General features: G+C 39.2%; 1 protein-coding gene across 1 annotated transcript in view; it reads left to right on the forward strand.

Annotated features, from left to right (window-relative positions):
* The first annotated feature begins 455 nt into the window (after positions 1-455).
* Positions 456-17,018, forward strand: part of LOC136865478 (Krueppel-like factor 12) — a 525,451-nt gene continuing 508,888 nt past the window's right edge. Inside the window, exon 1 of the mRNA XM_068226263.1 lies at positions 456-591. Within this exon, the coding sequence (XP_068082364.1) occupies positions 484-591 (108 nt within the window). The 5' untranslated portion in view covers positions 456-483. The remainder of the gene's footprint in view (positions 592-17,018) is intronic.

A 17,018-nucleotide genomic window follows, 5' to 3' on the forward strand; every position in this document is an offset into this window, starting at 1 on the left:
AGACATTTACTGGGACCACCTTGTGCTGAAGAGATGGTGCTTAGATAATACTCAACGTGTTCTCCTACGAGCAATAATACGAACTTATTCTTTCAGTATCTAACGGAACATGTTAATAATATACGATAGTTCCTAATGATTTTTCCTAAACTTATTCCTCGCCGGTTGTGACAGTTCATTGACGTATCTTTTCTTCATTTTTATCACCCGCATGAAATGCATGCACATTGATAAAACTGTGCATTTATTAGGCATGCATATTTCGTTTTGATTTTTATTGAAACGTGCATTATCAGGGAAGAGGTGGCCTTTACATTGCGACAATAATATTCAGTGCCTAATTTGTATTTGTGTTTCGTGCGTACAGCATAACCCTGTATTAATCACTCCAGATAATAAAAGAACGAACAGTGAAATATTTGTGATTCGCGGACACTAGTATCAGTGATTCATCTTACTGTTGACAACTAGTCTTTTGGATAAATGTTGAATAGTGCTGAAGATACGGCCATAAAAAATCATCTTGGATATTGCGGAGGCGCTGTTATTCCGTTTGAGGTCCTGCAACAAGCAAGGTTCATGGTTTTCATGGTGAGTACCATCTCATGTGAATTCATTTTTATTGTAGTATTGTGCTTCCCCAAGCATTCGGATCCCGGCTTCTTATACAACCATCGGTTTTACTTATCGATATATGAATGCAGATTTGTATTTAATGGTTTCTGTAGTCCATGGTTGTGATTTTAGGTGAGGTGTTGCAGTGCAGGATTTCCTACACTAATTCTTAGAGACGCTAATATAATTAGTGAGGACCGTGTGGAGTTCTAGCTTCGTAGCCACCGGTGTTTATTTTCATATCCAAAGTTTTGGACTAGAGTTCAATTTTCTTCTAAATCCTTTCAGTAATTATTTTTGGACACAGTACTTTGTTTCTTTATAAAATGTTTAATGATGAGCTTAAATAGCTCTTATCAAAGAAAAAAAAAGCAAGCAGTCTTGTATTTTAACGTATCTGTTGATATGATCATAAATAACCACGGGACCTCCAGTTTTATGTGAATCTGAACAACAGGGTGCCAGTTTTTTAATTTTAAGAATCCCATTCGCATTGTTGGGATTCGAAGTGCTGCAGCCTTTGTGATAAATCAGTGACGATGTCCCTCGGCTACCACGCCCCATTGTTCTTATTTATCATGTCATTTTATGTTACATTGTGTCTCTACATTGTATTTAAGGAAATTAAGATCGTTTCGAATAGAAAACGTAAAATAAAGCGTCGTAGTATGTTTGTAATTTATATTTTCTCATGAACGATTTGAAAACAGCATATTTTTAATTTATTGCTGTTTTCTATAAGTGATTTGTGAACAGGTAGGAAATTCCTTTTATCCGCCCCAAATCTGAAATTCTATTACGGATAAGCTTAAAATCCCATGCACATACTTTGCTGTCTATATTGAGGGACGGTACCACACATTTCAGCGATGCCCACTTAGTAGGCCTACTGACATAAAAAACTTCGTGGTGTTTTTGTAGATAGCGCCGACGTTATGAGTTGTTCACCCTTCATAGGATATAGGCTGTTAGTGTAGTACTAATAGAAGGAACCCTTAACAATTAATATAAATCTAATTTTGTCTGTTCTAATTATTACGTTTCCATCGTGTCATGATTGACAGCTCAGTTTCTTTTCAGTTTTGTTAAACAGATCTAAAATGAAATGTATCCGGACTTATTTATGTTCCAGCAAAATATTGTTCATTTTATTCAACGTAGCGGGAAAATAGAGAAGCATTCCTGTTTACTAAATTGTAATTGTCCGAAGAAAGGCACCTTCTGCATTAGTGGATCCCAATCTAGCAGAGAGAGTGTAATTGATAAACTGGACAAACATGAAATAAAATAAATATCTTAGGCAAAATAACAGTGAACGCGTGAATGACCGCCTTTAAATATTTAATTTGAATTCCACCGCATTCAGTAGCCCTAGCCATCCTGACTGTGATTTTCCCCTAGGTTTTCTGCACTCTCTGGACAGATGTTGGAATATTACTTTATTTCAAGTTCAGAGATATTTATCTCAATTTCATACCCATATATAGTACACTAAAACAAAGATTGCTGTAACAGAGCCTATCCGATAGTTTTCACACTCATAAGTATACGGGGCTAGTAATCAATATGTTCCAAGCTACAAAAATAACCTTACGGAATAAGGTCCCATTTCTTGTTAAGAATTAATTTTTATGCATGAAATATTTATAGATTTATGTCACAATATGAAGATAAAGCTGGAATTCACGAGGACAAATTGGAGAAAATATTCGTTTATATGAAGGGGAGTTAGGGATTGGGATAACTTACCAAAGATGATGTTCAATACATTTCCAATTTCTTTGCAATAATTTAAGAAAAGGCTAGAAAAACAACAGATAGGGAATCTACCACCTGGGTGACTGCCCTAAATGCAGATTGATTGATTGATTGATTGATTTTTAAATATGTGACTACGCTTTGTTGATATTTTTGGGATTGTTCCCTGTTTTGCACCTCCCCCCTCTAATAAAGATACCTCACAGATGGTGCAATCATTTTATATTCCTACAACATAAATTACGAAGTTCCGTCACAAAGGACATTACAATTAGTACGTTTACATGGGGATTGAGATCGATTTGAGTACACTTACCGTATTGAATACGATCCCCGTTTACATGTGGTATGTGAGTATCGTATTGAATTCGCCAGGCAACATCGACGTATACAGACGATGCAGAATTGTTGTAAAATCGATATCACCTCTTAGAATTTAAAAACGCCAAGTGAAGTAGAAGCCTAGGAGATAACTTTCAGTTTTAAAAGTATGTGTGGTATTCCAAATGTAATTGGTGCAATAGATAGAACGCACATTCCAATTTGACCCCCAACAGAAGGTTATCGTGATTTTCTTAATCGCCATGGCTGGCCGCCTTATAAATATGATTGCAGTTGCTGATCATTTATACAGGTAATATATTTACTGGCTTATTATATTTGTCATTTCGACAGAGCTTTAATGATGACGATTTTGTCAGAACAAACATGGAGTGTGTGCGCAGTCGTTTTCAATACGATCTGAGTACGATCCGCGTTTACATGGAACTCATTTCGAACTGAGTACGATACGATCCCAAATTTTACCGCATCGACCTTGAGACTCAGTCTGAACTGAGTCCCCGTTTACATGGCGTTTTCAATACGGGAAGTGTACTCAGATCGATCTAAATCCTGCATGTAAACGCAGTAAATAAGTTTATTTTTCTATGTTCGAAACTAAGTTTAATTTTTTAATTATTTTCCTTTCTTGTAGCTTAGCTGATTGATGTAAAAACCAAGCTGGATGGATGTCCTACATTTCGGTCCAAAGTATTTTAGTTTAAAAAATTCACTATTATGTTTCTCTTAATCTCGTCTGGAGCTTTGATCTATGCTGTTACGTAGGATATTTGAAATTAAATGGTTCAGATTCTCCGTAAAACTGGAGGTTCCGTTGTGATGGCCACGATATCAGCAGTCCCATAAAGCTACAATCTTGCTTCCTTTAGTAATTCCTCTTCTACTGTGAATCCTGAAAGACGGCTCCATGTCATCGTCTCTGTCATTGCAGTTTGGTAGAGACCAGCGGGAACGGAGGATTTATAAAAGCAATGGCTTTCAGTCGTATGGACCATGCAGCCAGTTTACAATTTTGTACTTTTCTTATTAATTATGAATTGACTTGATGAATTGAACTTTAAGACGCATTTAAGACGCACATAAATACCCAGCCCCCGAGCCAGGGAAATTAACCAGACGAAGTTAAAATCCCCGAACCGGCCTGAAATCGAACCCGGGGCCTCCGAATCGACGTCCACTACGCTGACCGTTCAGCCCAAAAGTCGGACAAACGGAGGAGTTGGAACTGACGGAATCGGAAACGATCTACAGACATCTTAATTAACAAAAGAGGCAGTTTTAAAATGGGAACATAGAAAAATGAGGTCAGTTAAAGAAATAGAGCTTTCATTCTTTATTATTTGTTTTAAACACTTTTACATTTGTGTATAACGATAACTTGAAAAGGTGGTATAGCTTAATTATTTTTGTAAAACATGGTGAATATGAATAGGTAACTATCCTTTTGTGTTATTGTCATATAAAGCCAGTGCCGTGTCCTTTTTACATAAACTGCCCAAATTTACTAGGCCTGCTAGTTGGTAATTTATCATCTGTTTTATTACACGAATGCGTCTTGGTTTAGCTAAAGCATAAATGTTGGTTACTTGATCAATGAATTCCTATGCTGGTTCCTCATCATCTTCAATGGACCCTTAAACAAACTGGAGAAGACTAAACAGATAAATGGTAACCGAAAAGGAAACCCAACAAGGAAATTCTTGGTGCAGTTACCTAGTTACGATGTATGCGCTGTAGAAATATTTGTTTTTAAGTTACCGTACATAAAAACTCTTTACACTGTTAACTCACTCTGTAGAAAGACCGCACCATTGCGCTGTATACAATAGTACCCGATAGTAACGTATCTTGTCCTACACGATTCCTGAGTTTTGTCGTTATTCAGTACAGTGCTGAAAGATCGTTCTGCGCTAGCAGATGAAATGCGTTCACACAAAACACACTCGGCAAGTTTTTTCGGAGTTTCATATCAGATATCAGCTTTGAAAATCAAAGAAGCTAAGCCTGTACGATTATCGTGTAATTTCTTGCAAGAAACATAGTTGAAAACCCGTAGATATGATTAAGCAGCATCCTCGTCTTTAATCCCAAATAATAATAATAATAATAATAATAATAATAATAATAATAATAATAATAATGTCCGCCTCTGCGGTGTAGTGATGAGCGTAATTAGCTGCCACCCCCGAAGGTTCGGGTTCCATTCCCGGCTCTGCCACGAAATTTGAAAGGTTGTACGAGGGCTAGAACGGGGTCCACTCAACCTCGGAAGATCAACTGAGTAGAGTTGGGTTCGATTCCCACCTCAGCCATCCTCGAAGTAGTTTTTCGTGGTTTCCCACTTCTCCTCCAGGCAAATGCTGGGATGGTACCTAACTTAAGGCCACGGCCGCTTCCTTTCCTCTTCCTGGTCTATCCGTTCCAAACTTTCCATCCCCTCATAAGGCCCCTCTTCAGCATAGCAGGTGAGGCCATCTGGGCCGATGTACTGTTCCTCCTTACCAGTTGTATACCACCACCCAGGACACTGCCCTTGTGGGATCCTTCGCTGAGTTCGAGGGAAGAACCAACCCTGGAGGGTAAACAGAAGAAAGAAAGAAGGCTAATCATAATAATAATAGTTTACGTCCCACTAACATCTTTGACGGTTTTTATAGTCCTCAAGGTGCCGGAATTATGTCTCATAGGAGTTATTTGACTGTCGATAGAGGCTGGCGTATTTGAGCAACGTCCGGCTCTATGGCTAAATGGTTAGCGTGCTGGCCTTTGGTAACAGGGGTCCCGGGTTCGATTCCCGACAGGGTCGGGAATTTTAACCATCCTTGGTTAATTTCGCTGGCACGCGAACTAGGTGTACGTGTCGGCTTCATCATCATTTCATCCTCATCACGACGCGCAGGTCGCCTACGGGAGTCAAATCAAAAGACCTACACCTGGCGAGCTGAACATGTCCTCGGGCACTCCCGACACTAAAAGCCATACGCCATTTCATTTAAATTTGAGCAGCTACAAATACCACCGGACTGAGTCGGATCGAACCTATCAAATTGAGCTCAGAAAACCAGCGCTCTGTCGTCTGAGCCACTCGGTCAGGTTCTAATCCCAAAGAGATTACCGAGTTCTTTACATTCTTTTTCATTCAGTTTTTCAAATTACGCAGGAACATATCTGATATCAGCAACTAAAAGTGCAATCCGGCACATTGTGTTACTCATCTACGTGACTCTTGAAGCATACAAAGGCTGAAGACATGCTACATAGTAGCTCCCTGCCTACATTGGTCTTTTACAAAGTTCGCAATATTGCATTCAAAATATTATGATAATGCTGCTGATGATGTAGATAATTATTGTTTTAAAGTGCCTAACATTGAGGTCATCGGCCCCTTCACTCAAAAAAGGTTCAGCCGGTACCGGTATAATAAACGCGTTGAATAGTGTGCAGACGGGAAGCATTATTTGTAGAGGGCTCTTTGCGCGCATCGATATATTCCAGTTGAGAATGACATTCGTGAACTGCGAGATGTAATTCGGAGTGGTGAAATGCAGTGGTGGTGGTGGTGGTGGTTTTAAGGGGGAAGTAGGCTACAATTAGGCAACCACTCCCATGGAACGGTGTAATTCATGGTGTCGGCTCGACCTCCTGATGGCTAAGGTCAGTCTAGTTGTCTTATTCTGTTGAACGTCGCCCTAACAAAGATAAATTTTCAGTGATGCTGAAATGGAAAAGGCTAGGACTGGGAAGGTAGGCCTTAATATTGGGTATCCTATGCACTCAAGAATTCCTAGCCGAGTGCTTGCACTGAGGATCGAGTATGTATTGCTCGTCGAAGTTTGATGAGGTGGAGATGACTAGTCTGGATATTGGAATAGTATGTACACATAATGGAAGACATCACATGTTCCTTACGGTACAGGAATATTGTCGGGATGGTGTGTTTCATTTTCAGAAGGATCATTCTCTCGTCGAAATATCGCAGTTTGATTAAGAGTGGTTCACGAGGCATGGCCAACTGGAACTTATAGTTTGACGTCCTCGTGATGCTCACTCCAATCCAGTTGCAAATGGTTGATCGGACATAGATTGGATAATACCGGAAAGCTGGCCTGGTGTCTAGGGGGACATAACCAACGTCTGGGACGAAGTAGGAACTGATGAGCAAGACGCTACTAAAAGCAACAGTGAAATAAGTGAATAATTATATGAATAAATTGTCAAGGAGTATTGGAACACTGAGATATGATGGTGTAATGCTTGCATCCTATATGCATTCAGCAAACATGCTTGCCAGAGTAAGTTTTCCTTCCGAAGGAATTTTTGAAAGAAGTTTATTTTCTATATCAGTCATTGAAGAGATTTTTCTCGTAATATTTCGTGTGTCGGTTTATGATAGTCCGTGTACTGGATGAATTTATTCACAAGAGTAAGACAAGAAGCGTTGTATTAACAAAGACTGTGGCGAACCGCGATGTGGAGCCAGCAAAATATCTCCAACTTTTGACGCTAAATCCCTGCTGAAAATGCAGCCTAAATACAGGAGTTTCTCAATTACTTCGTACGGAAGGATGAATATATCATAATCCAATATAAATAATTGTCCATAAATGCAATATAGAAACTCTAATACGTTGGAAGAGCCATGGTGACGTATTTTAAAATGTAAATGCGTGTGCACCCACGTGGGACCATTCTTGAGATCAGTGTCATCTAGTGACTCCAGATGTCGCCGTTAGTTAAGCGGTATTGTTATTGAACGATAAAGGTGATTAGCCAACAAATCAAGAAAGGTCTTGAATTGAAAAGAGGGTCCCCATCATCGAATTTTATTGAGCATGTCAGAAGACTATATTCTTGTAACCAAGTACTACTGTTTTCGTAAGTAATGTTTTCTCTTTCTTTTTTTTACTGCAGAGTAGACTATTGATGTCGATGACGTTAATGGGTGTGAATATCATGAAGCCGAATTTATCATCAACACATTCTTCGAAGAAAAGGTTCAAGACAAAGTAATGTACCGTACTATTTTCTTGGCTCAGTATTGGTGTCTAGTCCAGGGTTTGTTTCCCGATTTCTTGGAATATTGTCCCTGGCGTGGTGGTCTACGAGGCATTTTAAGCCACGCTTAATACTACTGTTGGATGTCTCTAAGCCGACCAGAATGACAACAGCAACTACTACTCCTGTTACTGCTTAACCAGATGACCAGGAGGTCCAACAGTGTCAGCGTTCTTCTGTCATGGGCAGGTTTGCTGCCTGTATTATCAGCTTCTCAGTCATCTCACAAGTGAATCTTATTCCAACAGTCGTACGAAGAATTAAACTAGTTGTTCAATAGACCCAGGGCTTCTGCATTCGCATTTTTCTACCACACGTTAAGTATCAAAGAACCATACACACCTGCTATGTTAATTATAACAGTTTGATTTTTTCTTTAAAATAGATGTAGAGATAAGTTTTGTCAGGTTGTTAGTTTTGTCTGTAGAGTTGTAGAGTTCGATATACTTTCCTTTTTGTTGTTTAATTTTTACCGAACGACTTGGCTGCGTTGTTCGGGTCACGTAGCTGTGAGCTTCAATGCGGGAAATGCTGTATTCGAACATCATCGTCGACAGTGTCCGACTCGTTGGCTGAACGGTCAGCGTACTGGCCTTCGGTTCAAAGGGTCCCGGGTTCGATTCCCGGCCGGGTCGGGGATTTTAACCTTAATTGGTTAATTCCAATGGCACGGAGGCTGGGTGTATGTGTTGTCTTCATCATCATTTCATCCTCATCACGACGCGCAGGTCGCCTACGGGAGTCAAATTGAAAGACCTGCACCTGGCGAGCCGAACCCGTCCTGGGATATCCCGGCACTAAATGCCATACGACATTTCATTTCATCGTCGACAGTCACTTCTTTCCCAATCCTGGCCCTTCTTTATCCGTACATCGGCGAAAACCTTCGATGTTTAACGAGGCGCTAAACTACTACAGATAAAAAAAGGTCAGTTTGCGAACTGAGCAAGTGGCTGTGCGGTTTCGGTCACGTAGCTGTCAGCTTGCATTCGGGAGATAGTGGGTTCGGAAATCACTGTTGTCACCTCTGAAGATTGTCTTCCGTGGTTTCCCATTTTCACACCAGGTAAATTTAACATTTAACCTTAATTAAGGCCGCGGTCGCTTCCTTTCAACTCCTACCTCTCTCCTATCCCATCGTCGGTGCGACGTAAAGCAGATTGTAAAAAAAGTCAATTCGTGTTTGTTAGCATCTTTAAATATTCATAAATGTTTTTAATAAAATATTGTTCCATGAACAACTCGCAGTGAGAACGAGTTACTGACGAATTAATTATCGAAAATAATAATAGCACAATGGTGTTGCCACCTTGAAAGAGCCGATCACAGGAAATCCCGGAAGTTAAGCAACGTTGGGCGTGGTATCCGCTTGGACGGATTGCGTAAAGGATGAGTGGAACTGGCCACCTTACTACAAGTAAACTCCGGCTGAAGGTATCTAATCAGTGGGCCCTGGCTTAGCAGGGGCACTAACTACGCCGCCAAGTTCCATGTTTGGATAAGGCAATAATAATAATAATAATAATAATAATAATAATAATAATAATAATGAAATGGCGTATGGCGTTTAGTGCCGAGAGTGCCCGAGGACAAGTTCGGCTCGCCAGATGCAGGTCTTTTGATTTGACGCCCGTAGGCGACCTACACGTCGTGATGAGGATGAAATGATGATGAAGACGACACATACACCCAGCCTCCGTGCCAGTGAAATTAACCAATTAAGGTTAAAATTCCCGACCCTGCCGGGAATCGAACCCGGGACCCCTGTGACCAACGGCTAACCATTTAGCCATGGAGCCGGACATAATAATAATAATAATAATAATAATAATAATAATAATAATAATAATAATAAATGGAACTTGTCTCTACCTCTTCTCTCACATTGAAAATACGTTGAAACGTTGAACTATCTTATCACGTTTAACACTTCGTTACTACGCTCCTTTTATGAAATATATAAAGAATAGGATTTGGTGCTATATTATTTTCTTTTTGCTTAAGTTAATCCGTTCTCTCTTTTTATGTTTACATTAAAAGTTATTATTATTGTTAACACGTGTTAACAATTCTCAGCCTAAACCATACGTACACCGTTTAATTACCGGTACTTTTTGCCTTCAGTTTGTACACACGTTTTTTGTCACGACCGTTGTAACTTCTAACGGTCTTAATACCCACATATACAGTTACTTTATATAAACAAAAAAATCATATTCATGTAGTTAAGACCGTCATTGCTTGAACGTTTTCGAGTTACTGTGCCATACAACCACTACAAGAAATATATCTGTACATGGCTGTGTAACAGGCGGGCACAAGCAATTCCTTCAGAGTCATGCGGAACTTCTTTATGCACACTGCAGACAAATGACGTGCCAGATTTATTAACGTTGCAGCTCGTTCGTCCAGAAATTGTTTGCAAATTATCTAAGCACTCTTCTACCAGAAATTGTTTGCAAATTATCTAAGCACCTTTCTAACAGAAATTGTTTGCAAATTATCTAAGCACCTTTCTAACAGAAATTGTTTGCAAATTATCTAAGCACCTTTCTAACAGAAATTGTTTGCAAATTATCTAAGCACCTTTCTAACAGAAATTGTTTGCAAATTATCTAAGCACCTTTCTAACAGAAATTGTTTGCAAATTATCTAAGCACCTTTCTAACAGAAATTGTTTGCAAATTATCTAAGCACTTTTCTACCAGAAATTGTTTGCAAATTATCTAAGCACCTTTCTAACAGAAATTGTTTGCAAATTATCTAAGCACCTTTCTAACAGAAATTATTTGCAAATTATCTAAGCACCTTTCTAACAGAAATTGTTTGCAAATTATCTAAGCACGTTTCTAACAGAAATTGTTTGCAAATTATCTAAGCACCTTTCTAGCAGAAATTGTTTGCAAATTATCTAAGTACTTTTCTAGCAGAAATTGTTTGCAAATTATCTAAGCACCTTTCTAACAGAAATTGTTTGCAAATTATCTAAGCACCTTTCTAACAGAAATTGTTTGCAAATTATCTAAGCACTTTTCTACCAGAAATTGTTTGCAAATTATCTAAGCACCTTTCTAACAGAAATTGTTTGCAAATTATCTAAGCACTTATCTACTAGAAAATTAAATGTTTGAGCAGCCTTACCACCTCGCATCTTACTTCATTTTAGTGATGGGTTTACATGTTCGATGTAGTAGTGAAGAGTTTGCCATAAATTGCAGAATACGAAAGAAGTTTCTTTGAAAACATCGTGGCTCACAGAAATATAATAAGTTACTTCCCTTCACGTCGTGGGTGAAGACTAAGTCTGATTGTTTGTAAGACAAATTTACAGCCACACAGCTGAAGAAGGATGAAAAATTCAGACTCTTCGAAGAATTTATCAGATAGCTTGTTTCTCGTAGTAAAAGTGTGCAACATGTACAATACATTATTCAATAAACCCGTTCTCTCTTTTTTATCTTTACATTATCAGTTATTTTACTTTCTTTCATAAAGTAGAATTGTAGAAGATTAATTTTACTTACTTTAAAACAAAAGTAAATATTTCAGTTTCTCCCGTCTTTTTCTTAAAAAAACAAATAAATATGCTGAAAATGTCTGCGGGTCATTCACTTGCCTATCACAACCATGTGTTACCATTTGCTAGTTCCTTCATACGATTCCTTCGCTTTGTGAAACATTGTACATAGTGTCTACAGCGTCCGGCTCCATGGCTAAATGGTTAGCGTGCTGGCCTTTGGCCACAGGGGTCCCGGGTTCGATTCCCGGCAGGGTCGGGAATTTTAACCATCATTGGTTAATTTCGCTGGCAAGGGGGCTGGGTGTATGTGTTGTCTTCATCATCATTTCATCCTCATCACGACCCGCAGGTTGCCTACGGGAGTCAATTCAAAAGACCTGCACCTGGCGAGCCGAACATGTCCTCGGACACTCCCGGCACTAAAAGTCATACGCCATTTCATTTTCAGTGTCTACAGCCACAGAGGAAAGAAAAGCATTCAAACGCACGGTAGATGACGGTCAGAAGTTGTATATAGCGTAATACCAAGGTAAGGCCAAGAGATGCACCAACTCATAAATTATGGACCGAGTTCATCGCTACAAATGCTCAATATCTTGTACAGTTGGTCAGTTTCTGAGGTCCATTTCAACTGCCTTCTGCGATGAACAGGAAATACTTTTTGTTTCTGTTACTGACAGTCGCTATTTTTTAGGCTATTTTACCAGCAATTTTTTTGCTAGTTGCTTTACGTCGCACCGACACATATAGATCTTATGGCGACGATGGGATAGGAAAGGCCTTGGAGTTGGAAGGAAGCGGCCGTGGCCTTAATTAAGGTACAGCCCCAGCATTTTCCTGGTGTGAAATTGGGAAACCACGGAAAACCATCTTCAGGGCTGCCGACAGTGGGGTTCGAATCCACTATCTCCCGGATGCAAACTCACAGCTGTGCGCCCCCAACCGCACGGCCAACTCGCCCGGTGTTATATATTTTAAGTTTCAAACATTACAAGGAATAATGTTAAAAAATAAGAGAAAGGGCATTCTTGTAAAAGTCTATGTAGGCCCTATACAGGTGTCTGGATCCTTCTGACCTATGTTCGTATGCTGAGTAATTCTGGGTACTGTTTTGATAACCAGGGAATTACGTATTTACAAGAACATATTTTCTGTTTTAACGACCGGGACTAACAATGCTCTCCAAATAGTCACGAAAGATCATGTTTTCCACTCGCCTTTGTTTGCTACGTACTGAACAGTTAATAAATACATTTTCTTTCTCGTTATTGGGTACACAATTAAGAAACCACAACAAACATTACAGTGGTTCGTAACCCGTACATGAGCTACAGTATAACATTGCCGGGTAGATCTTTCCCTCGACCTCGATAGTTCGGTGACTGTTCTGCTGTCGAGGTTGCCGACTGAGCCTTGAGTGCTCCGTTCCGTTTTTAGCTAATGAGTGGGAAAGTTCTAATCAGGTTGGTCAGAATAATGCGGTTATCTTGTGGAGAGTTGTACTCCCTTCATTTCTAACTGTTTTTGATGTGTGGGCGTGTCTGATTAGCAAATATTGAGTTGTGTTTACACAACCTTTATAGGCCGTCAGTCCTTAGAAGTGGATAGTCTATAACGAAACCTTTCTTGTCATGCATGACACATGTCTTGTACTTTTCTAATCCAGCATGAGGTTGGAGTAAAGGTAGCGTTAGCTCATTAATTCTTTTTTGACTTCAGCGTGAATAGGAATCAGAAATGTTTTAGGGTCTCATCCTTGCAATGTTACTATCTTCACAGCAAAACACATGAGGAATGGGGAGCCGAAAATAGGTGGTTTGAGCCAAGATGGCGTTTGGCGCGAATCCTGAATGTGAATTCTCCTGTTTCATTTTCACTTCCATTCCAGGCAATTTTTTAAAGTCTTATTTCAAATTCTGGGGCGCCTGTACAAATTCCAAGCTCATGTATACTACCTGACACAAAAAGTAATCGGCCCAAAAAATGTTCAAGTCAAGCATGTCTGAAAGGAAGGAACACATTATCGGTAGTAATATAAAGAGAGCTCCAAAATTTATCTACATATAATGTGAAGTTTAGTAGTCAAAATATAACGAATAACTAGAAAATTAAATGTAAGGATAATGAAAGGACATACAAAAGGCAAAACTAAGTCATCTCAGTACAGGCCATGAAGGCCCTTGGAGGGGTGGAGGTAACCTCGGCACTTGATGGGAAAAAAGTAAGAAAAGGACATGCATATAAAACTTATCAAGTAGGTTTGCAGAGGTATCTATAACATTTTCTGAGAACAAAACTTTCGGCACAGAAATATACTGCTTTATTTTTTCCTTTAAATTCTTTGGGCTCCAGTCTCTCAATATGTCGTCTGTCGGCTCCATCAGAATAACACAATTTACATCCTGTTGATTGTGCAGTCTGTGGTCAATTGTAATATTGTGTTACTGAAAATATTGCAGTGCGATAGTACGAACGTGGATCATTGGCAGAGTGTCGGCCTCCGGATAAGATAGCAGGTTCAAAACCGGGATAGGTAGTCGGATTTTTGATGGGTGGAAAAAGATCCATTCGACACTCCATGTAGTATAATGTCGGCATGTAAAAGATCTCTGGTTACACATTTGGTGTTCATCCGACATAATTCATTAAAACTCCGTATAGACGCCCAAGGGAGACTCGGTTTACTCTGCCATCTAGTAGGCTTAAAATGGAACGCTGAAATTGACGAGGAGACGGCCAGATGACGTCAAATTAAAATATCTAAGGCCATATTATTATTATTATTATTATTATTATTATTATTATTATTATTATTATCCGAAAACGATAGTCATAGAAATTTCTTGGGTAGATACATGGAGGTCCGTCTCTGTGGTGTAGTGTTTAGTGTGATTAGCTGCCACTCCCTGAGGCCCGGGTTCGATTCCCGGCTCTGCCACTAAATTTTAAAAGTGGTACGAGGGCTGGAACGGCGTCCATTCAACTTCGAGAGGTCAACTGTGTATAGGGGAAGGGGGAATCGATTCCCACCTCGGCCATCCTCGAAGTGGTTTTTTCTGTGGTTTCCGACTTCTTCTCCAGGCAAATGCTGGGTTGGTACCCAACTTAAGGCCAGGGCCGTTTCCTTCCCTCTTCCTCGTCTGTCCTTTCCAGGCTTCCCATCCCCACACAAGGCCCCTGTTCAGCATAGAAGGTGAGGCCACCTGGGTGAGGTAATGATCGCCCTTCCCTGTTGTATACCCCGACCCAAAGTCTCACGCTCCAGGACACTGCCCTTGAGGCGGTAGAGGTGGGATCTCTCGCTGAGTCCGACGAAAAAATCAACGCTGTATGGTAAACGGATTAAGAAAGAGGTTAGAATTTTGTTTTTTTTTGTTTTTTGCTAGTTGCTTTACCTCGCACCAACACAGATAGGTCTTATGGCGACGATGGGACAGGAAAGGGCTAGGAGTGGGAAGGAAGCGGTCGTGGCCTTAATTAAGGTACAGCCCCAGCATTTGCCTGGTGTGAAAATGGGAAACCACGGAAAACCATTTTCAGGGCTGCCGACAGTGGGGTTCGAACCTACTATCTCCCGAATACTGGATAATGGCCGCACTTAAGCGACTGCAGCTATCGAGCTCGGTGATTAAGAAAGAAGAAAGAAAGAAAGAAAATTACATGTAGGTTTATCTGCAGTGTTTGCGCTTGCAGAAACCACTACATGAAATATATTGACGTCAAATATAAATGTCTGAGGCCATATTCTTCTTCTTCTTCTTCTTCTTATTATTATTATTATTATTATTATTATTATTATTATTATTATTATCATCCGAAAACGATTGTATAATGGCGGTAGACAGCTGTTTATTGATTGAAGTTCCTGATATTCATACACCGGGTTGGTCATTGGGCGAATGTTGTCAAGGAAGTCTCGCTCTTCATAATATATGTGCTGCGGGTCAGTATTTCTCCAAAAATATGTTTTCTGAACGAGTTAAAATAATAATAATAATAATAATAATAATAATAATAATAATAATAATAATAATAATAATAATAATAATAATACACGAAGTTTGACGCTGACTCTTCCAGACAAGAGTCTGCTCAGTTTTCGTCACGAAGTTTACGTAGACCTACCTAATTTACAGTAGATATCTCAATAGATCAAATTACGAGATGAATTCTTCACATACAAGTACACTGGACTAATAAGCGAAGATGTCCCCAAGTTCCAAAATGTAAATAATCGCGTCTGCAGTGTAAACACTGCAGTAGAACCCCACAAATCCGAAATTTTGAATAATCCGAACAGAATCCGCGGAAAGGAAGAAAAATTAAAATCCCGCTAGCAATGTAAAGAAAGGGGTAATCATAGGTACTGTAATACTTCAAAATATTTTTAAGCTAACATTTAGTGGAACAAAATCCAAATACAGCTCAATATATTGTTAATTAAATTCTAGTATACTGTAGTTCTAACAGAATTCAAGCTATGAAATAGATATACAGTTAGCATTTTAATACTGTAATTTGAACTGTACTTATAAAACACGTTTATTGCACAAAAAATGTCATTACTGCAGTTTGTAAAGCTCTGTTTTAAAAAACTGCAATTTCCTCTTAATTTAGGTCATTTTCATATTTATATGAAAACTTAACTAGAAAAGCTGAAGGTTGACGACTGTACATTTTTCAAGGTTTTCTCGTGTAACTTCATATCTTGTTTCAATGAGGGTATCTCTCAAACGAGAGAATGTCCTCTCAAAAAAACATAATTTGATCGGACCAACAAAGAAAAAACTAAAACAAATGAAAATGTAAAAAATATAATAATGGTTTGGCACATAAATGAACATTATTGCAAAATAGTGCCAACTGTAAAAATAGATATTTTACGCACTAATAAATGCCTTGTAGTTATCATAATTTGTCCTAATGCGGAGTTTTAGCTTTAATGCGCATTTTATCGGTTGCAGGAACAAATAGGCACTTTAGGAATTATCCTCGGATTTTAAGAAAGAAAACTACTTTGTTCCTGAAGATATAACTTAAAATGGAGTTGAATTTACATGTTTCATGCATTTATAACGTTAAAAACGTTGGTCCTCTAGTGCCTAAAATTGCCTAAATTGACGTTAGTACCTGTATTTGCCTATATTCCTATAATTCTTATTTTTTCTCTAAATCGATTAAAATGCTTTAAATTTATTCCGAGAAATTGAAATATTTGGCAACTCAATACGGTACCTTGAACTGTGTATTCTTGAAATATTTTTCAAACAAAATCTTAAAAAGGGAGAAACTGTCCTTAAAGCCACGCTGAATGGCTCAGACGGTTGATGTGCTGGCTTTCTGACCCCAACTTGACAGGTTCGATCCTGGCTCAGTTCGGTGGTATTTGAAGGTGCTCCGATACGTCAGCCTCGTGTCGGTAGATTTACTGGCACGTAAAAGATCTCCTGCGGGACTAAATTCCCGCACCTCCGCGTCTCCGAAAACCGTCAAAGTAGTTAGTGGGACGTAAAGCGAATAACATTAATTAAGTTCTTAAAATCCTCCCACGGTAAACACGCCCGTAGTCTGCGCGTCACGATGCGGGTTACAGTGCCTACTGGAAACAAAACTCTTCATTTCATTCTCTGAGAACATTTAAGTTGTCCGTTTATTCAGTGCACGCATTATGCTGAAAGTGTCAGCTTCCAAGTCGTCTTTACTGTAACAGTGGTTTCCCCATTTTACA

This window comes from Anabrus simplex, chromosome 1 (genome assembly GCF_040414725.1).
Source record: "Anabrus simplex isolate iqAnaSimp1 chromosome 1, ASM4041472v1, whole genome shotgun sequence".
Taxonomy (NCBI): Eukaryota; Metazoa; Arthropoda; class Insecta; order Orthoptera; family Tettigoniidae; genus Anabrus; species Anabrus simplex.